This window comes from Crassostrea angulata, chromosome 10 (assembly GCF_025612915.1).
Source record: "Crassostrea angulata isolate pt1a10 chromosome 10, ASM2561291v2, whole genome shotgun sequence".
NCBI lineage: Eukaryota > Metazoa > Mollusca > Bivalvia > Ostreida > Ostreidae > Magallana > Magallana angulata.
The window spans coordinates 41,646,012-41,669,030 of record NC_069120.1 but is presented as its reverse complement, the minus strand read 5'-3'; the positions used below and the strand labels follow the sequence as shown (position 1 = coordinate 41,669,030).

General features: G+C 33.6%; 3 protein-coding genes across 6 annotated transcripts in view; 1 reads left to right on the top strand and 2 right to left on the bottom strand.

The window, feature by feature from the left end:
* LOC128165509 (trafficking protein particle complex subunit 13-like) overlaps positions 1-10,674 on the top strand; it is a 44,698-nt gene extending 34,024 nt beyond the window's left edge. The window contains exons 4-11 of the mRNA XM_052830129.1: positions 1,081-1,211; positions 2,147-2,219; positions 2,410-2,454; positions 5,019-5,149; positions 5,660-5,861; positions 8,676-8,776; positions 9,400-9,553; positions 10,115-10,674. Coding sequence (XP_052686089.1) covers positions 1,081-1,211; positions 2,147-2,219; positions 2,410-2,454; positions 5,019-5,149; positions 5,660-5,861; positions 8,676-8,776; positions 9,400-9,553; positions 10,115-10,213 — 936 coding nt within the window. The 3' untranslated portion in view covers positions 10,214-10,674. The remainder of the gene's footprint in view (positions 1-1,080; positions 1,212-2,146; positions 2,220-2,409; positions 2,455-5,018; positions 5,150-5,659; positions 5,862-8,675; positions 8,777-9,399; positions 9,554-10,114) is intronic.
* A 580-nt stretch (positions 10,675-11,254) lies between these two features.
* LOC128165510 (neurocalcin homolog) lies at positions 11,255-14,853 on the bottom strand. Of its 4 annotated transcripts, XM_052830131.1 has the most exons (4): positions 14,383-14,853; positions 13,819-13,940; positions 11,780-12,161; positions 11,255-11,591 (listed from the first exon to the last, which is right to left on the bottom strand). In XM_052830131.1, the coding sequence occupies exons 2-4, from the start codon at positions 13,851-13,853 to the stop codon at positions 11,406-11,408; spliced, it is 603 nt and encodes a 200-aa protein (XP_052686091.1). In that variant the 5' UTR covers positions 13,854-13,940; positions 14,383-14,853; the 3' UTR covers positions 11,255-11,405. The 4 variants fall into 4 exon arrangements, with proteins under 4 accessions (XP_052686091.1, XP_052686090.1, XP_052686094.1 ...); XM_052830130.1 differs by lacking the exon at positions 14,383-14,853 and having other exon boundaries at positions 13,819-14,202; XM_052830134.1 differs by lacking the exon at positions 14,383-14,853 and having other exon boundaries at positions 11,780-12,157; positions 13,815-14,196.
* A 6,707-nt stretch (positions 14,854-21,560) lies between these two features.
* LOC128167583 (elongator complex protein 6-like) lies at positions 21,561-22,739 on the bottom strand. The gene is made up of 2 exons (XM_052833379.1): positions 22,047-22,739; positions 21,561-21,731 (listed from the first exon to the last, which is right to left on the bottom strand). Exons 1-2 carry the CDS (start codon positions 22,701-22,703, stop codon positions 21,612-21,614), a joined length of 777 nt encoding a protein of 258 aa, XP_052689339.1. The 5' UTR covers positions 22,704-22,739; the 3' UTR covers positions 21,561-21,611.
* Between the last annotated feature and the right edge of the window lie 280 nt (positions 22,740-23,019).

The following is a 23,019-nucleotide window of genomic DNA, read 5'->3' as shown; positions in this document are numbered from 1 at the left end:
GCCATGTAATACGTGTACATTGTTTATATACCAGTATGCTCCCATAAGGGGCAAGATCAAAAGTTTCACATATTTTTCATCAAGATTACTCCCCCTCAAACTTTAATACTAATGGTACACTTATTATATAATATATAGAGTTACCAGTATGCTTCCCCAAGGAGCGAGATCAAAAGTTTCACATAGTTTCCATGAAGATTCCTCTCCCTCAAACTGTTAATTTAAATTTGATTATCAAGCACTTTAGTATTTTATTACACCATAACTATATTTCTATTGTTTAATTATAAGAGGAAGCAAATTCAATTGCCAATAATGTTATGTCCCTTATCTAAAATTTACACAATCAATTAATGTCACATCATATAAACTTTACTTCTGACCCCCACCCCTCTTCTTTAGCTTCCCTTTCCTTCCCTTCCCTTCCCTTCCCTTCCCTTAACTGTATGTTAAGTTTGTTATTCAATATTGGTCCATGATCTTACCTTAATGAACTAAATGTCACTGAAATGTACCAATTTACCTCAAAGTTTGTAAACATACATGTGGTATGTAAATTGCAGTTTTACAATGGGTCAGGCAATTGAGTGCACAATAGTGATGTCATACATGTTTCTCTGCCTGCGATTTCTGTGTTTGATAAAGAGTTCTGTTGTCAACAAAGTATTTCATGCACTACCATCCCTAAAAACCACCTTACATACTCCTTACTTGCAGAGATGCAATGTTTTAAGGCACTCTGAACCAAAAGACCTGGAAAATCTTGATCTCATTACATTGCATTAGCAAGGCGTTGTGTACCACCCAAGCTCACCCTGGTGGGCGTATTGGAATCATTTTTTTTTTTTAGGTCCTTGGCCAAAATGCAGATAGCAGGAAAAATTGCAATTCTATGAATTATAAATGATCATTTATCAGAAAAATAAAAGTTTACAACTTTGACATTTGCTGTTGAACAGGTTTTATTGATTTCACAGGATATTCTTGAACATGATTAGATAGCGATGATTTGATTTTGAAATAATTAATGAAATGGGCAATGACATTTTGCAGACGTTGGGCTTTTTTTTCTCTCCCCAGATTGACCTGCAGACGACATCCCAGAGACTGATGTTGTCAGGAGCAGACGTACCGGCAACAGACGAGTTAGGACCAGATCAGAGTATCGATGATGTCATACACCACGAGGTCAAAGAGCTTGGCACCCACATGTAATTAACTTTACTCTTGTAGGCAAATTTACTTAACTACATGTAATTAGGCTACACATCTGTCTATTTCGTTGAATCAAGTTCTTTTGGTGAAATGTATAATTCATCAAAAAGAATTATTATTGATAGAATTTTTAAAACCATATTATCCTTGGAAAAATACTTATTAGACCTGCCTTCCAAATATCAGAAATCTTTTTGTACTTTTAAACCAAGTAATGCTAAATTGCCTATAGAACGAGGTAGATGGTACGATATACCTCGTGAAAACCGTATATGTACCATATGTAACTGTATTGAGATAGGAGATTAATTTCATTATTTGTTTCATTGTACAGATATAACAATTAAAGATAAGAGAGTTTTATACATACCTTCATACTTCTACACACAACCAAATGTTTAATACTAATAATAAAAAATTGTTGATTAATCTGTGTAAATTCATTAAATATATAATTGAGAGAGTTAGCTCGCTAGGTTAATTGCTAATCATACTTTTTCCCTTTTTTTTCACTTTTGTATTGTCACTCCAATGCATACAATGTATGTATTATATGTACATGTATTATTGTTCAAATTTTTTTGTGATTTTTCTCTCAACACTCTTATTTATGCAGTTCAGAGAATAAAGAAATTGTCATTGTCATTGTCATTTGGTTGTTGGAATAAGTTCTGTTGTTTTAAGAAATCTTTTAACAAAAACATGACTCATGTTATTAAAGGACTCCCAAAACAAAAAAATTGATTTAAAATCTCATCGATGGAAGAATGTACTTAATGCGTAATTCTGATGCTAATTTTTTTAAAGATGCATATTGACATTTCTAGGAATATCAGCTTTATGTCCAAAGATTGATCATTTGCATTGTCATAACCACTGAAAAATAAAAATTTCTAAGATCTGGGTTATTTTATTACATCTTTTTTTGTAGACTTGTTTGTGCTGTTAGTTACACAACCAACAATTATGAAAAGATGGCATTTAGAAAGTTCTTCAAATTCCAGGTGGGGAGAAAGATGAATCAGTCTTTAGAATAAAAAAATATGATTTTAAAAGCAAAAATCTGTCTAACATTAGTACAGAGTGCATGGGATTCTTGGGTGATGTAACTGATACTATCACTTTAAAAAACAGCAGCTTATGCATTTATTCAGTAGGATAACCTATTTTTTAATTTATTTTTTTTGTTTGCAGGTCTTGAAGCCACTGGATGTGAAAACAAAATTCTATAATGCAGAGGTAACACCAAAACATTGCAGGAAGCATGTTCACTACTGTGCTCCTCAATTTTTTTTTTTTTTTGGGGGGGGGGGTAAAGAAAACACAAAAATTCTTCAATTTTCCTGAGTTATTTCAGCTTTTTTTTTCTTATTCTTAGAACATACAGTAGAAAAAGAGAGAGAAAAAAGCAGGGATAAGCAAAAATGATGTTAAAAATTATATTTTCAATTGATAGCCAGAGTTTACTACATGTACATATATACTTAACTCAGGCATTATGTTTTGTTATTGTTTTTTGTTGGAGAGTGTGGATACCTGTTCCTATAGTCATTAGAGTCAAGTACAAGCACTCATGTAATAACCATAGATATCATGCCGGTAATTCTTTATGATTTCATATCAGGACCACGTAGTAAGTCTGCACTTCTTACTCTTCTCACATCTAGAGCTACTATACACATCATTGCATATCTTTCATGCATATATAGTTGTCTATGTTTCTATCTCTCTCGTCGTGAACTTTCGCTTTTTGTCTGATCTTGACTGCAGAGTACGTGTATGTGGAAAATCTACTTCGTACGTGAGCTTTGTGGTATCAGATTGTTGGCATATATGATGGTATTTGTAATTTCTTTTTGATATATTATATTTCAAGATTTTTTACCCCTGTTTTGTGTGACAAGGAGCCTCCATGGGAAATTCTGTAGAATTGGTGAAATTTAGAGCTTCCAAAATTATTTATCCTATCCCCTTCCCTTTATCCAATTTGCTCACTCAAACCTCTCTCTGGGAATTACTGATAAACTCTATTTTAAAGTTCATATTGTGTATTGCTTGTTTTAAAAAAACATACTTATTCTTAATTTCTTTATTTATGCTCTGTAAAATGTATATGCATAATGATGTTAGTACACAGATTCTTGATGTACACATTTTCTGATAAAATGTTTGTATAGATCTACTTTTTGTACTGGAATATGTTTTTAAAATTTTGTTTTTAAGGACAATGATTATTATTTTGCAATAACCTTTCCTATGGGGTAAATATTTAAGTTAATGATGATTATAGTGAAGAAAAAAACATGGCTTTGTGATAGGTAGGCCATCTTTCAATAAGAACAAAACTGTTATAACCTTACTTGTATTATGATTTTTGCCAAATTATTTCACCACTCCTCAGATTACAACAGAAGATAAAGGGAGGGGGAGGCCATCTTCCATATGTTTGATTTTCCATATGCCTTATGTTAAAAGTTATAATAACACTTAAATAAATTAATGAGTTTGATTTTCCATATGCCTTATCTTAAAATTTAAAACAACTTATAAATAAATTAATGATTTTATTTGTTGTTGTGCTAAAAATTTTTACCGTAGATACTCTAAAAAGCTCAAACTTGTATTGGTCAACATTGATACTAATATTTTACGAATTTTGAAGTTAATTTCTATTCTTTCACAAGATAATATGGAAATGTACTTCCAATATGCCCATGATGGTTTTAAACAGGAACTCTGAATTATAATTGAAATGCACACAGTTTCAGCATATATTATTTTTATTAAGGAATATTATGGTACCATAGTTATTATCCCAGTGAGAGTTATTTCTCTTAGCAGCAGTCAATGTTTGTATATAAAACTTTTTTCATTTCGCTGACAATAAATTATTTGTTGTAATTTAACATATATCATTAATGCCATAAATTAAGAACAGTATACATGAAGTGGTAACCATATTTAAAAAAAAAACAGAAAAATATCTTTCTAACAATATTTTAACATTTTCCAATGCAATGTCTTTGTGAGAGATAAAACTACAATATAACTACAATGTAAATTTTATGATTATCACTAGATAAATTAATGATTTTTGTTACCCTTCATGAAATTTATATTTATTTTTTTTTTTTATAATTTTTAACCTTTACCAAATAACATAATTTGAATCAGTTGAAGTTAACTATAGCCTGTTTGTGCTTGGCAAAATTTGACATAATTAAAAATTTTAAAAATATACCGGTATTTTCTATCATACAAAAACAGAAAAGGGAATTAATGTAAATATAAGAAATAGCTGCCAGGATTTCAGGATATAATATGGTAATATAAATTGATTGTTATAAATGTACCTATAATGGTAATTTTATGCAGAAGTCCCAAAGGTTTATATGCAAATTACAACATGATAACATTTGATTTATTCACATCCGAAAATCCCCAAAACAAGACATTTATTCCTTCATTATGTCTATTACATTTTTTTTCAAAGTTACTAGTTTTTATGAGAGATTGTGATGTAGAAATGAGAATAAAAATGTTAACCATGAAAGTCATTTTCAGATTTCTGTCATAACCACAATTTTAAAGTATATTTGCGTGCTAGACTGGTTTGATACAGTACTTTTACTGGAAACTTATCAGCTGATAGTTGTAGACAAAGAGCTCATTTTTAACTCCTATTCCTGTCATTCCATTGGTGTAAGGTGCTTGATTTAGAAAACAAACAGAATCATAGTTGCTCTATGCTTTACTTTCTTTAATTCTCTTTTCTAACAACATGTGGTTTCTACTCTGTGCAGTCAGATGAAGTTTATCTGGAGGCCCAAATCCAGAATATTACACCAGGGCCAATATACATGGACCACGTCAGTTTAGAACCCTCCTCTCAGTATCTGTGTACACCGCTCAACAATGCTGAGGGCAAGGATCAGTAAGTATAGGAGAGAGAGAGAGAGAGAGAGAGAGAGAGAGAGAGAGACAGACAGACAGACAGACAGACAGACAGACAGACAGACTTCAGTGATTTAGCTTGGAATGGGCAAAGTAGAATTTTTCAGCAGATATTGTATTGTACAAGGTTCAAAATTTGCTATTAAGAGTATAAAGTTTTATTAGCTCACTACTCATTGATAGAGTTATTCCCCTCTGTCTAAGTTTTGCATTGCTTTTACTAGGAAAGTTTTGAAAGTCAATTTTTCTGCCACTGTTTTGTGTCAATGTCCTGTCAAATGATATTCATTTATTGCTACAAAGATCTGTCATAACATATATTGAAATTGGGTCTCAGCATCAGAGTGGAACAAATTGATTCTTTATCAGTTTGTAGAGGAGGCTATGAAAATATCATACTTGGACATTTTTATGTCTTGCTTTTTTTTTAAGACGGGCATTATTGTGCAATATAATGATTGATTTGCTAATAGATTTATCTTTCTGCCAGAAAGGAGATGGTGTTTGGCAAGGTTAATTACTTGAACCCCATGGACATCCGTCAATATCTCTACTGCTTGGTTCCCAAACCCGAAGTCATAAAGCAGAACAAGGTCATGAAGGGAGTGACAGACATCGGCAAAATCGACATCGTGTGGAAGACCAACTTAGGGGAACGTGGGCGGCTACAGACCAGTCAGCTACAAAGAGTGGTGAGTTCTATGTGTTTCAATGTACTTAGAAATACACCCATTGCTCCCAGAGTCTTGTAGGTTTTTTGGGGAAAAAAATCATTTTAAGGTACATTGCCCCCTCTAGTAAGAGAGATAACTCTCAATGTGATGAATGAATATTATTTTTCTTACCATAGCACATGGTAGTCCTGCAAATGTGTCCCTTGTATAAAATGTTCTTGATGAATGGGGGGGGGGCCTCACTGCTTCTAATAGATAAACAAATTATCTGATCAAAGTCGAATATTTCAAACACATTAATGCATTGCAATCCCATAAATCTTAGAATATACTCCTTTTAAAAAACACACATTTTTTTGTTGCATATATTTTTTCATTCATTTGTCACAATTAGAGCTATATAATGACATGACTCGCATAAGATTCACGAGTTCCATATTTATGAGTGGACAGCATGGCAAATATTTTTGTTTTGTTTTTTTATTTACTGCATAGCATAGTATTATTGACACCCCTTTCTGGTGATCTGTCAAATGACCAAATAAACTCGGTCAGCATAAATCTATTGTTTCCCACAAATCCTGGTCAAATCTGCAATTGTGACATCACTATACCCTTTCTCACAGTGTACCCACCATGCATGCATGCATGTCCTCTGTGTCCACAGCTATAGCTCATTCTGCTTCTTTGTTCTGGTCAAAAGTAAATTAAAAAGTAATTATAAGATGTCTCTTTTTATTACCCTTTCTTTTGAAAGTGACATACTGTTTGGTTTAAAAAAACACACCAAGATAACCTTTTGTCCAAATTGAAACTGCCAGCTCATTTACAGACAGTGAACTGTTAAGCTGAAGTAAATGGATATTGAAAATGTAATTCTGGCAAATTATTTGAAACAAGTACCGGTACTAGAATACAAAACTATGATATTTATGCTGCATGTTGTAACTTGAATAAGAGATCCCTCTAACAAATATAGTAAAAAAGGAAGTTGTGTTGAGAATGTAACTAGACCTTTGAGAGAAAACTTTCAATTTCCATGCTAATTCACTTTCAAATAGCTGACACCTAATTCCACTAAATGAATATACTACGGTACAAAATTTGCCACTGAAATTACATTTCACAGGTTCCAGTAATTGAAACACTATTAGGGTTTAAATGTGAGAAATTCTATTAAACTATTATGCAACAAAATAAACCTGCATATAATGCACTTTCTCTGAATGTTTGTTTTAAAAGGTTTAATAGCTGATTGATTACATGGCTATTTTGTAAAGAAAAAGGGGTTTCAATGTAAATTAGTATTGTTGCTTTTTGAGTTCAAAATTAATTTTAGATGTAGAAAGTTGTCCATTTTCCTTATGGATTGGGCATGAATAGGAAAGCTGTGGTACACAAGCTGAAATACAGCAATTGCATTATGCACATGACATTCGTAGTAGAGGAATGACCATTATGTTTTTATGCTACAAGAAACACCAGAACAATTTAAACTGGGATACTCGAATAAATTAAAAGATATGCATTTTGGCTAATGTTAGAATCCTCCTTTGATCAGCTAGTTACCATGTAGTGTATTTAGGATAGAAAGTGTATTGGGCACAAAACAATAGGGACTTGAACTTGTTTTTAGCTCACCTGAGCTGAAAGCTCAAGTGAGCTTTTCTGATCACGTTTTGTCTGTCGTCCATCTGTCCGTAAACTTTTCACATTTTCAACATCTTCTCAAGAACTACTTGGCCAATTTCAACCAAACTTGGCACAAATCATTCTTAGGCAAAGGGGATTTAAAGTTGTAAAAATTAAGGTCCATGCCCTTTTTCAAGGGGAGATAATTAGAAATTAATGAAAAATTTTGAGAAATTTTCAAAAATCTTCTTCTAAAGAACCATTTAGCCAGGAAAGCTGAAACTTGTGTGGAAGCATCCTCAGGTAGTGTAGATTCAAAATTGTGAAAATCATGACCCCCCGGGGGTAGGTTTGGGCCACAATGGGGGGTCCACATTTTACATAGGAATATACAGAGTAAATCTTTAAAAATCTTTTTCTCAGAAACTAATCAGCCAGGAAAGCTGAAACTTGTGTGGAAGCATCCTCAGGTAGTGTAGATTTAAAGTTGTGAAAATAATGACACCCTCGGGAGTAGGGTGGGGCCACAATGGGTTTTACATAGGAATATGTAGAGTAAATCTTTAAAAATCTTCTTCTCAGAAACTAATCAGCCAGATGATTCTTAATAATTGTTAAGACTTTGGCCCCAGGACAATTCTTCGGCCTCACAAGAAGGTTCAGAGTTTGATGTAGGTTTATATCCCATATATAAACAATTGTTAAGGATCTTTTTGAGAACTGCAATACTCAACATGTGATATGACTATAAAATCATCCTGTTAGAAAGGGGACTAATGATTATAAACATAAGAATATCCAGGGGAAAGATGGATTTTATTTATACAGAATCTACTTGTATTATTGTACATTGTCCAGATAGTTTGTAATATGACTCCATTAAGCTTTTTTTATCATACCTATTGTTCCTCAGGTGAGGGATGTGGCCCATGGGCCTCTTGTTTAAACAAAAGGTTAGTCCAAGTGTATACTTGTACTTTTTAAAGTTAACTTTCGTTTAACATGAAAAAAAGTAATACCATTTTAATTGTAATACAAAAAATGTGATTTTTTGGTCATTTTACAAACTTTTTATGTTGAAAAAAGAAAAACTTCTTATGTCTATAAGCATGTACTCTTACCTCAAATTTTTATAGAGGAATGTTTAGATTAATAAAATAGATTTTTAATATCAGTGCTTTGTTTTTTAAACTCCAAAAGGCTCCTGGATATGGAGACATCAAAGTAACTCTGGAGGAAACACCAGATTCTGTCGTGTTGGAGTCCTCTTTCAACTTCATCTGTAGGATAACTAATTGCTGGTAAGTTATTTCTTGTTATCTGATAATTTTCGATTCTTGTTTCATCTTTGTTTCCTGGAATCAACCTCAGTATAAAGATGATCAGTCATGAAACCTGGTCATTATTAGCTGATTTATGGATCATATATCATGAATACTCCACTTAATTTTTTTCCTGCTTTAATTAAGGAGGCTGGATGGTCAACAAATTACCCATCAGATGTAATGATTTTGAATGTGGAGTGTTTGACCTTAAATTATTATTCAATATAGAATAAAAAATCCAAAAACAGTTGAATTTCAGTATCTCGAACACGGATGTCTCGAATACAGTGGATATATCATAGTTATTTGTAAGTCCGAAACCACTTATATTTTAAGTAATTTACCCTTGATATCTCAAATACTCGGATATCTCAAAGTTTTTTAAATCGTCCCACCTACTTCGAGATAATGAGGTTTGACTGTATATAAAATTTAGAATATGAATATTTTCCAATATCTCTTTACATCGCACTCCATCTTAACACTGCTCAAGGATATTGATATATTCTAAAAATGGCCACGGCCATCCAGCCTTCTTAACTGGACTTCACATCATTCAATCTGAAATATTGGAACATATGTATTTTATTATGTTTCAGTGAAAGAACCATGGATTTAACCCTCACCCTCCAAAACAACCAGCCCAGTGGACTGCTGTGGACAGGGATCTCTGGAAGACAGCTGGGCAAACTCGCTCCAAAGGAAAATCTGGACCTGAGACTCACCCTGATTGCCACCATTCCAGGACTACAGGTAAAATTAGGGCATTAAAAATCAATTTGTCACGAAGGCTAGTGTCAGAGTACAGTACGAGAAGCTCAAATGATCTAGGGTATCTCATGTTGTGTTTTCCATACACTGAGGCCAAATTCTATACGTGGTGGGGTCAGATTTATCGTAATTAGTCTGTTTTAGATTTTCATGCTTGAGAAGTGTTAGAAAGAAATTCTTTGAGAGAGAATAATGTGTAAAATGGAAGTTTAAAGCATTATTGCATACATGGAAATATTTGCCCCCATTTTATTTTCGCCCCTTTCACCCTCGATGTCAGCGGGCGAATTTAAGACAAGATTATTTCAAAACAATTTTCAAATAAGTATTTATAGAAAGAGTATCAATTTTTCTTTAATATTGTGTCTGGGCGAAACAGTTTGCAAGTGTAAAAGGGCAAAAATAATCCTGTATACAGTATATTTTAAATATTTATAGCTAAAATTCTTCTTATGTGCTCAGATGCATTTATATTGCATTCCGTCAGTCAAAAGAATTTTTTTTTTTTCAATAAAGAAAATTATTTTTTTCTTTCTTTTTTAGACAATATCAGGACTTAGAATAACTGACAATTTCCTGAAAAGAACCTACGAACATGATGAATTAGCCTCTGTCTTTATCTACAATGACTCCAATCCCTGACATGGTAGATAATCCCCGGCTGATCCCGTGACTCAAATAAAGGCTTTCAAGGGACGTAACTTGATATTTATCAATTGGATGTTGTGTCTCTTCTATTTGTTTAACGATTTTACCAGTATGTGAGGATACACTTAATGAAAAGTTTCTGTATTCCCCAGAGAAGAAAACAATATACCAGCTTGATAATAGTTTTAGTAATTAACTTTTTTTTTATAAAGTTTACCAGTATTTCAAGACTAGTGCATTCCTCCAAGTTTATTGATGCAGTCGCATTTGATTTGTCTTTCATCCTGGGAAATGGATCGAATGTGAGCTTGACTTATTTATGACTTTATATTGCTTGGTAGTTCATAAACCGCTGAATCATGTGTACTGTATGATTTATTGAAGTGCAATATTGATACAATTGAAATGCAGTTTTATAGAATGTGCTGTTATTGATTAAAAGTATACAAAAGACATGTGATGGGTATTTTTTCCCCAAAAGTTATTTACAATGTACAACATTGAGTGTCAGCTACTCTGGGGATTTAAAACTAACCTGTCCATTATGATAATTTACATATATTTCCAGTATACAGATAAATTGTTAGTATGGAACTCATCAAAAATATATCATTTTACTGACTGGAGATGACGTAAAATGTTAAATAGTGCATTACAAAGTCAGGCTAGAAATTCATGCATGTTTGAACATACAGTTAATTAATTGCAGTTGAGTCTTGTTAATCCAGACACTTTAGTTCTGAACTTGCATGTCTTCACCGGGATTAATAAAGCGTCTGTATTATGAACAAGTAATATTGTAAACCAACACTTAATCGCATAGGAGAAAATATTTTCAGCCCTGTGGGACTTCGTCATGAAGATCAGTCATTGTGAACCAGATTATAACTGGAAAATTGCAAAATAAATGCAGCATATGAAAGTTTGCTTACAGTATTGGATAATTCTATATGATTTTAAAACCAGTTTCCAGTTTAAGTTCATCTTGAAAGCGATACAACCAGGTTACTGGCATCTGGTATTTTAAAGCTCCTCTGTAGAAGTTAACTGTATTCACACTGTACAAGAGTGTTTTTAGATGAAATCATCAGAAACATACATATTTCACTTTGACCATTGTACATTCTCATAAATATAACATAATGTGCAACAACTTTGATAACGTGTATAAAGAAATGATCCCCATTCAACCTGTGTTTGAGGCACTGGTTAGGAGGCGTAAAATGGAGACGTCCGTCTGCACGCCTTTAATGAACTCTTGCATAGAAAGATTTCCATCTTGGTTTTTGTCCATTTTCATGAAGATTTCTTTCGTTTTCTCTTCTGCTGAAAGGCCGCCTTTCTGGGATTCTCTTGTCATTTTGTACATGGCCTGAAGGGTACCCAAAATTAATGTTAAACTTCACCTAAATATTCATCTTGTATGAAAGTGGATTAAAATAATTATAATATAGGTCATGGTGCATTGCATTACAACTATACAATATTTTCTCTCTCTCTCTCTCTCTCTCTCTCTCTCTCTCTCTCTCTCTCTCTCTCTCTCTCTCTCTCTGAATTTACCTTTAAAATTTCCGTCATTTCATGTTCAGTAATGTATCCGTCCTTGTCTAAGTCATATATCCTAAAAGCAAGCTTTGCTTTGGTCTCCAGTGTTCCCCGAGAAGTGATTCCAACTGCACAAATGAACTCTCGAAAATCCAGTTTTCCATCTCGATTTTCATCGAACGCTCGAAAGACGTGTTCGGCAAATTTTTCTGCATTTCCATGTGGGAAAAGTTTTCTGTATATATTGCGAAATTCTTCTACGGAGAGTTCTCCTGTAGGACATTCAAATAAAAATCCTTTATACCATTCTAGGAGCTCGGCATCACTGAAATTGGTCTGTGTTTTTAGATCTTCTAATGTTTCGGGCTTCAGTTTGCTACTTTGTTTCCCCATCTTTCTACAATTTAACCGTATGTAAATAACAAATCATTGAAAGTTATTTAAATTAAATATTGAAATTCTTGCAATGTTTTACATAAAGTCATAAAGCTTAGCGGGCAAGTGGTGAAATAAGGTAGAGAGACACTCCGTGTATGATTGACAACCTGTAATTTAATACTGAATGATGAACAAGTAATTCCCTGCATGTGCGGATCTAGGGGAGGGGGGGGGGGGGGGGTCCGGAAAAATAAAAAATACAAAAATAGCCCCCCCCCCCCCCCCAACAAAACAAAATTGCCCTTCGGACCCCCCCCCCCCTGGAATTTTTTTCTGGATCCGCACATTCCATATGATGGGAATCCCATACCTCGAGCGAAATCCTAAAAGAATGTTTTACCAGGGACCAAAATGTTACGATGGGATGGGATGGGACATCTTACAACTACTGCATGGCGTTGAAGCAAATAAAGAGGTGAAAGTTTCGCACGTGCGGTTACCTAAATAACTGCGCTTTTTGAGAGGAGAAAAGAGGCCTCTGGGCTACAATCCTCGCGTAAGGCAACAAATCATCAAGATATGTCTAAGTCCTTTTATTTGAAGACGAATAAGTAAGATACAAACAATAATTCTTGCTACGTTACAACAGACACGTAGAATTGCCCCCACCCCCCACTTTTTCTCGCAGGCTTTACTTATTTATAAAATAGTGAAATTGAAGTTTTATAGGTATAAGCTACCCTAACTCCATTACGATAACCATGATTTTGGGAAGTTGTCTTTTTTTTTTTTGCCTGTCAAGACTTTTTGGATGAGTCTGCACCCCACCCCACCCCCTTCACTTTCAAAAACGATACCACGTGTCTTGGCAAAACTGTAAATAACAGACCTTAGACCACTAACAGGAGTATCTCTGATTAAAATTGACCAGTTCGCTTCATTGCATAAAGCTATATTCATTATTGTTTCCGGAGAAAAGAGTTTCCTATTTTCATCAAAAACTGTATGAATTCCCCATTGCTTCTTAACTTTCGGTTCATTTATTGTTTAAAAAATACATTGCCATACCAACTCACTTGCAGATCACTGCATCACAGCACGAAATACACACAGTAATACTTCTAGGTATTTCTTAGTAAAAAAAAACAAACAAACAAACAACACAGAAACAAAACAACACCAACATTAAAAAGGGAGGGGGGGGGTGCTTTGTGACAAGTTTTGTTAAGATTAATCCAGTGGTTCTTTGGAGAGAATTGAAAATTCAAAGAAAGTTAACGTAAGGTTGTTCAACAAAGGCCAGAGAAAACTTATAACTTATATCTGACCGTTCCCGTCAGAAAATAAACTATTAAAGTACTAATTTACTTTTTTGTATCGCAGCATCATCAGAAGATTTGAGGCAGTCTTGGCATGTCGCGCACTTCATGCAAGCTTGTAGCTTCCGGTCTGAAAATATTCGGATGGACGATCTGGTACGTCGTTCATCCTAATTTTTTTCAGACCGGAAGCAAGCTACAGACTTGCAGTTAAATTAGCAATATCCTGACAACGTCGGGGGTCCCGAGTCCAAACACCCACGAGAAAAATCAGGATCGCTGACGTTGAGAGGATGATAACGTATAAAGAGAACACGCTCACTTGGCAAAAAAAGTCACATGATTCAACCTACCTACATGAATGCCCCCTTCTCGTCTACGACTAGTCTCATCAGTCAAGTACTGTTCATTTATTCACCGTGCTGTCTCGACTAATCCTGGTATCTGGACGTTGCGATGTTGCTCAACTGTATTATCATCTATAATTGACACGGTTTCAAACTCTTGGAGTTTAGAGTTTAAGTATATGCATATTGTGTTCATATTCGTACGGTTTGTGATAAATAATTAACGACCCATTGCTTTCAGTTCTCTTTTTCACAGGCCCGCAAGTGCATACTTGTGGATTATCCGCGGCTTCGTGCCTATGACAGTTTTCTACAGCATGGGTTTTCATTGGTTTCATTGTTTAAAGAACAACAGATTGATTCATTATTCAATATTTCCTTATCAGTCTTAGCTATTTCAAACTATAACAACAAATTACTGGCTGTTGAAAGAATCTAAGAATACCAATTTTGCTCATTTATTGCAAAATGATAACTGACTTTGTGTGTAACGATTGTCTAAAGCGTTATTAATAATAAATTTACAATTGTTCATTATTTGTTCATGTAATATAACCCCGTCCAAACTATTTACCTCATATTCTATTTTGTATATCGATCTTCTAGTACATTGGACCTGTTCTGTATGAAATACCTTTTTCCAACTTTGCAGTTGGTAGCGTGTTCACCGTTTTCGAATCTGTAGGTCCTAAGGCCCTGTCACACTCTCATGAACGATTTATGCTACGATTGCCCACGAATTGCTAATAATCGCCAATATTCGTCAGGCCAGTCTTGCAACACGACTACATTGTACGATGTCTGTCCGACAATGTAAGACGAGTGTGCGATAACAGGACGAATTGTGGCGATTTATGTACGATTTAGTAACGAGCACGTTGAACATTATCTTCATTCTAGAATGCAGATGAAAGACGATTTTTATATGATACTCTTAAGAGTAACTACGAAATTGTACACGATTTCTTACGAATAGTTACGAGTTGTTTTTTTTTACGAATATATATCTGATGTGTTAATTGATAAAGTGATTATCATGCAAAATAATGTTAGTACATAAAACAGTTCATATTGAGATTTTAAGTTATATATAAAAAACGTTTAAGTGTTTGCATTTGTGAATTAAAATTTTTCTAATAATTTGTTGACTGACGTTTAATTTATTATAGTTGTCCTATAACATGTAGATCGTGATATTCATTTAATTCAGGAATTGTTGAAATAAACATGATACAAGTAGCAACGATATTTAGTTTATTTCCTGAATAAGATTATAGATAAAGAACACAATTCATTTCTAGAAGAAAGGAGAAACTATAAGTATATATGTGTAAATTTTCGGTATGCTAGGTTTTGTAAGTAACTTATGAAGTAACTGAACGATGTACTTTGTAACCAAAAGAAGAAGAATATTGCGAAACACTGACCATTCTCAAATTTGCGTACTAACTCATAGTTCTCGTTTTGCACTTGCCATCAATCACCTCAAACACATCCCTGTTTTCATATTGCATTTACATCAAATCAAACTATATTCCTACTCATTTGAAGATTCGAACCATCGTGGAAGACTCGTGAAACATTCCCAGAAACTAGTAGGATACTCGGGGAAGCTCGTAGGATAGCTCGTAACATCGCAAGTACCACGTAGTTTTGCGAGTGCAGGCACGTAGCATCAGGGGGGCCTGCCCCCCCCCCCCACCTTTTCTCGCAGCTACAAATTTTTTTAAATTAACATATAAAAAAATGAATTATAATGGAGTTGCCCCCCCCCCCCCCACTTTTTTGGAAGTTAGTAAAAAATTGATATGAAAATAAGGAAATGAGTAGTCAAATTGAATATAACCCCCCCCCCCCCCCCCCCCCCCCCCCCCCCCCCCGGATTAGGAATTTGATGATTTGGATGGAAAAATTAAATTTCCTTTTTTTTTTTGCTTGTCAAGATTTTTTGGATGGGTCTGCCCCCCCCCCCCCCCCCACTTTCAAAAACGATGCTACGTGCCTGGAGTGTTCTACGAATGTCAAAGATTTACTGCGACAGTGTACAAGTACAGTGTGAGTGCAAAACTCGCAAAACTTTGTATTACTTGCGATGCAACGAATACCCAACGATCTACCCCGAGTATTATATGAGGACATGCGATTGTTTCTCGAGTCTTCCCCGAGTGTCCTCCGAGTGAATGGGAATGTAGTTCGATTTGATGCGAAAACAATACGATAACAGGCGATTAGGGGGGAGTGCAGTACGAGAACCTTGCGAGTGAACTACGAGTTAGTAAGAAAATACGAGACTCGCTAGTGTTTCGCAATAGTATTCCTTTTTTAACTAAGTACATCGTTTAGTAATTATGTACTCTTATTACAGAATCTTTCCTTTCGAAATTTTACATATATTTGTAATTTCTTCATTCTAAATAGATGAAATTTGTTCTCCATTAATAATCTTATTCGGGGGAAAAATCAAACATTACTGCTGCCACTTTCATGATTATTTAAACAATTCATGAGCTAAAACAATATCACGATCTTCTTGTTCGTTTATAAATACAGTAAAAAAACGTCTGTCAGCAAATTATAAAACTTGCAAACGTAGTTACAAAATGTATTCTGTTGGCAATCTTAACTCACAAATACACTTCTACCTATACGTGTTTTCATACATCTTTAATAATCTATATCAATATTATTCATTTTATATTTGAATTAAAAAAAATATTTCCAGGTAAGTATTTTATGCAAATAAGCAATCATTAATTTGTTTTATGATAATTTTATAAATTAACACACCAGATATATAATCATAAACCCTCGTATTTATCCGTGGTAATATCGTGTATCAATCGTACAATTTCGTACTCATTCGTAAGAGCATCGTATAAAAATCGTCTTTCATCTTACCTGATCGTAGAAATATCTCAAAGCATTCGTTACTTAATCGCCGAAATTCGTACATGAATTGCCACAACTCGACCTGTTTCGCACAAACATCGAATATTTTTAGCAGATATCGTAGTCGAGTCGTACTAAATTCGAAAAAAAATCACCGTTAGTAGAATTATCGCAAGACTGACCTGGCGAATAATGGCGATGTTTAACTGTTATTAATTCGTAGGCAATCGCAGTATAAATCGTGACAGTGTGACAGGGGCTTTGTCTAGGAGCACTTGCAGTTCAGTTAAAGATCCGTAGAAAAGATGAGACTGACTTTTAATCGAGTACCGTGACAAATATCTCAACAGGACTTAGTACGGGTAATACGGGTATTTTATCTGCAGTATTAGTTTTTCAGTATCTTCATACTCGTACGAATCGCCAAAGAAAGCGTTTTATTGTTTTAGTGAAGTAAGACTTTAATAATAACAATTAATTGCATTTTTTTTCATGATGAAGACATGCATGATACTGTTTTTTTTTAATCAAGTATAGTGCATTTTCAAGCATACATCACAGCTCTAAACATCTCATTTTCAGAAAAGTGATCTAATAAGTTGTGAAAATGGACGCGTTTCATAGAATTCATAATAATAAATGAATATTCAATAAAGACTTACACCTTACATGTATATCTTTATATTTACATTTTCCTGTGTCTTTGCCTGTGATAACACTACGTATCGATTTTGTACTATATAACTCATAAAGCCAAATTGAGGCGCCAGCGGGGTTTGCTTATTTATATTTAAATATTTAATCTAAGATGGTTTAAAATCATATAAATATAAGTAATAAGGAATCATTTTTTGAATTTTATGAGGTGATAATTTCGGTCGGGGCGTGATCAAATCTATCATAAAGCCATTCGGGCTTTATTGGATTTGATCACGCCCCGACCAAAATTGATTCCTTATTCCTTATATATTTTCCCTGATGCTACGTGCCTGAATCAAATATAGTAGGAACACATATAAAATTTTGAAATGCAGCACCATCATGTGTCTTTGATATGATAACTCCAGATGAAAACTTTTGTTCGTTAGACGGTCACCATCCATTTGGATCAATCTGTTCGAAATTCTAAACTTGCATAGCCAGCGCCTCTTGGAACGCATATATCTGTGAAATCTAACATTATTCAATTCAATTTGTTGACAAAAACCACTTATTATAGTTATGATTTTGCTACTTATTGCTTACCTCCAACACCCCCCCCCCTCCCACCAAGAACTTCTGTCGCTATATTGAAGTCAATGATATTGAAGATATTGATACGGATTTATAAAACAGGCACGTATTAGGATTTTTATGATATTGGAAAGTTCCTTTTCTTTTTTTTCTTGACAAGATTTTTTGGATGAGTCTGTGTCCCACTTTCAAACATAGGTAATCACAGATTACAAAGCTCACCGAGACGAGAAATAACCCTTATGAAACATCACCTTTATGAGACCACCTTTATCATATTAAATAAATAATCATACTTTATGATCTTGGATATTCATGGATTCTGTTTTGACACAATATCGTATATCATCTGTTAAAAAATTGTATGATAATCATATGCTCATATGTTAATAGATACAATAATATGAAATTAAATATTGCATCCTATCATATTTACAACATATATCATATAATACAATAAAATACCGTAATAAACAATAATGAGATATGATATTGTAACGTATGATATGACATTGTATTGTGTTATACATTATTGTACATTGTTTTTGATCACATAATACAATATCATAATATATAATACAATATAGTATAATATTACAATATCATATGACATAATACATCATAACATTGAAACATATGATATTTATAGTATAATATAGTATGAAATTGTATAATACTGTATCATTTTTGCTACATAATATGATATTGTATCATATGATACAATATAATTTGATACAACATTGTATCATATCAAATGATACAATATTATATGATAATTTAAAGTGAAATATTATATAATACAATATTATATAATACATATTGTATATTATGACACAATAATATATTTTACAATATCATATAATACAATTTTATGTGATATGATAATATATCATATATATAAACCATGATTATATAACACAATATCGTATGATACGATATTATATAATATTACAATATCATATAATACAATTTCATGTGATATAATTCTATATTACAGAAACCAATATTATATTATACAATATCATATGATACAATATTATAGAATATACAATACTGTATTATAGGATACAATATTATATTTTGCAATATCTTATGTAATAGTATCATGTGATAAAATAATAATATAATAAAACAATATAATATAATATTACACAAAATTATATTGTATCATATCAAACAATATTGTTTCATACAATACAATACCTTATCATAGGAATTATGTTATATCATTTATCAACAAACACATCTATCTATCGAGCAGGTTTGAGTGAGGTAGGAGATTTCTTTAGCATCCTTGATAATTTAGATCAGGCTCTGCATCTGAAGCAACCTCTGCATTTCATTTAATATCGTTAAATCAACTATGCAAGCTATCAGCTATTAAACATGTGACCTGTTCCAAAAAACTAAACCTCATCCAGCATCCAAAACCTATGGCTCAAATTCAGCGTTCAAGCCTGTCAGGTGCATCAGTATACATAAGACACATCATCCATGCAAGTTTGGTGAAGTTCGGACCAGTAATAACTAAGATATCATCATCAGAGGGCACTAGCAATTAAAACTTTAACCTGCTCCAGCATCCGAAACCTATGGCTCAGATTCAAAATCCATGCCTGTCAGGTGCATCTGTATCATAAGACACACCATCTATTCAAGTTTGGTGAAGTAAGGACCTGTAATAACTAACATATATTTTTTAGCATCCTTGATAATGGAGATCAAGCTCTGCATCTGAAGCTACCTCTGTGATTCATTCATATAACAGTATAATCAACTATGAAAGTTTGAAATAGTACCTTTATCTATTAAACATGTGACCTGTTCCAATAAACTTAACCTTATCCAGCATCCAAAACCTATGGCTCAAACTCAGCATTCAAGCCTGTCAGGTGCATCAGTATCAAAAGACGCACCGTCGATGGAAGTCTGGTGAAGTTAGGACAAGTAATAACTAAGATATAATTATCAGAGGGCACTTGCAACAAAAACTTTAACCAGCTCTAAAAACCTTAACCTCCTTCAGCATCCGAAATCTATAGCTCAGATTCAGCACTCAAGCCTGTCAGGTGCATCAGTATCATAAGACGCACCATCCATGGAAGTCTGGTGAAGTACGGGCCAGCAGTAACTTAGATATAATCATCAGAGGGCACTTGCACCAAAAACTTTAACCAGCTCTAAAAACCTTAACCTCCTTCAGCATCTGAAATCTATAGCTCAGATTCAGCACTTAAGCCTGTCTGGTGCATCAGTATTATAAGACACACCATCAATGCAAGTTTGGTGAAGTATGTAACAGCAGTAACTTAGATATTGCTATCAAAGGGCACCTGCAACAAAAACTTTAACCTGCTCCAAAAACCTTAACCTCCTCCAGCATCCGAAACCTATAGCTCAGATTCAGCACTCAAGCCTGTCTGGTGCATCAGTATCATTAGACATACCATCCATGCAAGTTTGGTGAAGTACGGACCTGCACTAACTTAGATATTGCTATCAAAGGGCACCTGCAACAAAAACTTTAACCTGGTCCAACAACCTTAACCTCCTCCAGGATCTGAAATTTAGGACTCACATTCAGCATCCAAGTCTTTCAAATCCATAAGAAGGTCCAGATGCATCATCCATGCAAGTTTGGTGAAGATAGGACAAGTAATAGCTTAGATACAGGACCTGCAACAAACACTTAAACCAGGTCCGGACGCCGACACCGACGCCGGGGGTATAGCACAAGCTCCCCTTGACTTCGTCTCGGTGAGCTAAAAACGATGTTACAAGCCTGCATAATTACTTTACTCTTCATTTCCTATTCTGAATTTTTATTTAAGGTACCTTGATGAAAGTTTTGCTGTATCAAATTCATTACATTTGATCCCATTTAATCTCTACCGCATATACCATTTCAAAAGAATAGAGAGAATCAATGATGCATTGTCTCCCTGGCGTTTACCCTTTGAAAACAGAAACCAATTGGTATGAATATTGTTCTGACATTCAAGTGAGAAGGTTTTAGAATACAAACTAGCAATGGCATCATACATGTATATATATATATTGGACCATTGATTCCACCAGAAGTTTGTACTGTTAAAGCAATAAAAGGTCTCCGTATAAAGATGAAGGAAAACATTTAGTGAACATACATGTATATGGAACTTTTCTTTACTTATTCATAGTTTTAGATATTAAAACATTTTAAAAAATTTAATGTTGATCTGATGGTTACTAGTATTTTGTTGACCACCTAGCCTCCTTAAATAGACAAACGAAGATAATGAATGTGGATTTGTTCTTTGTAGGATCTAACGCGCTGGAATTCATTCTGTGCACCAGAAACTATTTCATTTGGTGACAAATTAATATGGAGTAGTTTGTATTTTTTGTATTCTTAAAATCTTTATTATACAAGCATGTTGAATTAATGGAAATAAATGTGATTTGAATCAAACACACCAATTCTAAAATCTGTTTTCATCTTATTTTCAATAAATTAATAAAGAAAATAATTATTTTATGAGGAGTAAAATGAGGGAGAAAATAACTTCAACATTTGTAATGGTAAAAGTAAATGGGTAGAAAGGTGTAAAAGGGAGTTAAATTGGTCAAAGAATGTAAGTAAAGAAAATATAAAATGCATTATTACATTTCATTTTATTTTTAATCTATTCATTTTCCATTTTATCTGAGCACAGCTCTTGACATTCCTGAGGCAAAAAAATTGACGGATTTATCATTTACTTTGAATTGCATTGTCTTTTGAGAATTCTTTTTCAAAAGATTTCTTCTTTTTACTTCAATCTGGAAAAAAGAAAAATTAAAAAATAAAGACATATGATCAGAGAATTTGTGTAAAAAACCTACCAAACTGCAAGAGGTATATCAATACAAATGCATTTATTAACTCCTTGATATTTTGTGGTAAAATAAACTATCTGTAAGTAGGGTCCAGCTTTCATTGCTAGTGAAGTGTAGAGTAAAATGATAAAATACAGTGAAAGAGTTTTTACAAACAATGTGCTATTTTGAACATATATCACAATATGTATAAAAGTGTTGTGAATTATTTGGTTTGTTTAAAATGATTCACCATAGAAAAGACAAAAGATTCGTCACCTTTCCATGAACATCTTTGCAGTAGCCACTTTCTAAACCAGACACAAGAACATCCATATTGCTCATATGTACAACACTTCTCCAAAGTAAGCTTGCCTCTTCATCCAAACCATTCTCCCCTATGCTCAAAAATGTAATAAGTGTCCCTCTTGCATCACAACCTGGCCCAGAAATAAGGTGACAAAGATATTGTACAAAAGCACTAATTTCTTTTACTTGGTACCCAATGTTAAGCAAAACGTTCAAGCTGTCAACGATGACAACTGGCGGTGCCTTATTCTTGTCTTGAAGATCTTCGTAGTTAGTTTTAATGGCCTTATAAAATCCTTGCAAAGAAGTGGTATTTGAAATGCCAACATTCTCAGGTTGAGTATCAAGAAACCTGTTTCCAAACACTTTGAGACCATCGAAAAAGTTCAGATGTGACGATTCAATTTTCTGAGTTAAGCTAACGCCAAGTTTCTGACACACTGATTTGTGGTGACCAAATGACTGCGACAGCGACACAAAACATACTGGGCGATTATTGCCTAGAAAGAACGACAGAAAATGATGAATTAGAAACGTTCCGTCGGCAGTAGAGTCCGCTAAAGTGATGACTTCACCGTAAAGATTGTCGTCTTTTGCGATATCCAACACGTTATTCACGTCTTCCATGCTTCTACTTTCACTTTCATTGATAAACGAACCCGATCGAAATAAAATAGTGTATACATGTTGTTAAAAATATATATAATGTATATCAAGGCACATAAAGCAATATTTAATCTTACAAATAACATTAAAATAGCACAAATAGTCATCTGAAAAAGAAATATTGTCGTTTTCCTAACAAAGCAAGTTATAATAGTTTTGGACTCATTTATGGTATTTGTGCCAAATAGCCAAACCTTTCTGATTTAAAAAAATAAAAACGCAAATAATTAATATTTTAAATACAAAATAATGCAAGCATTTAAACTCATGTCATTAA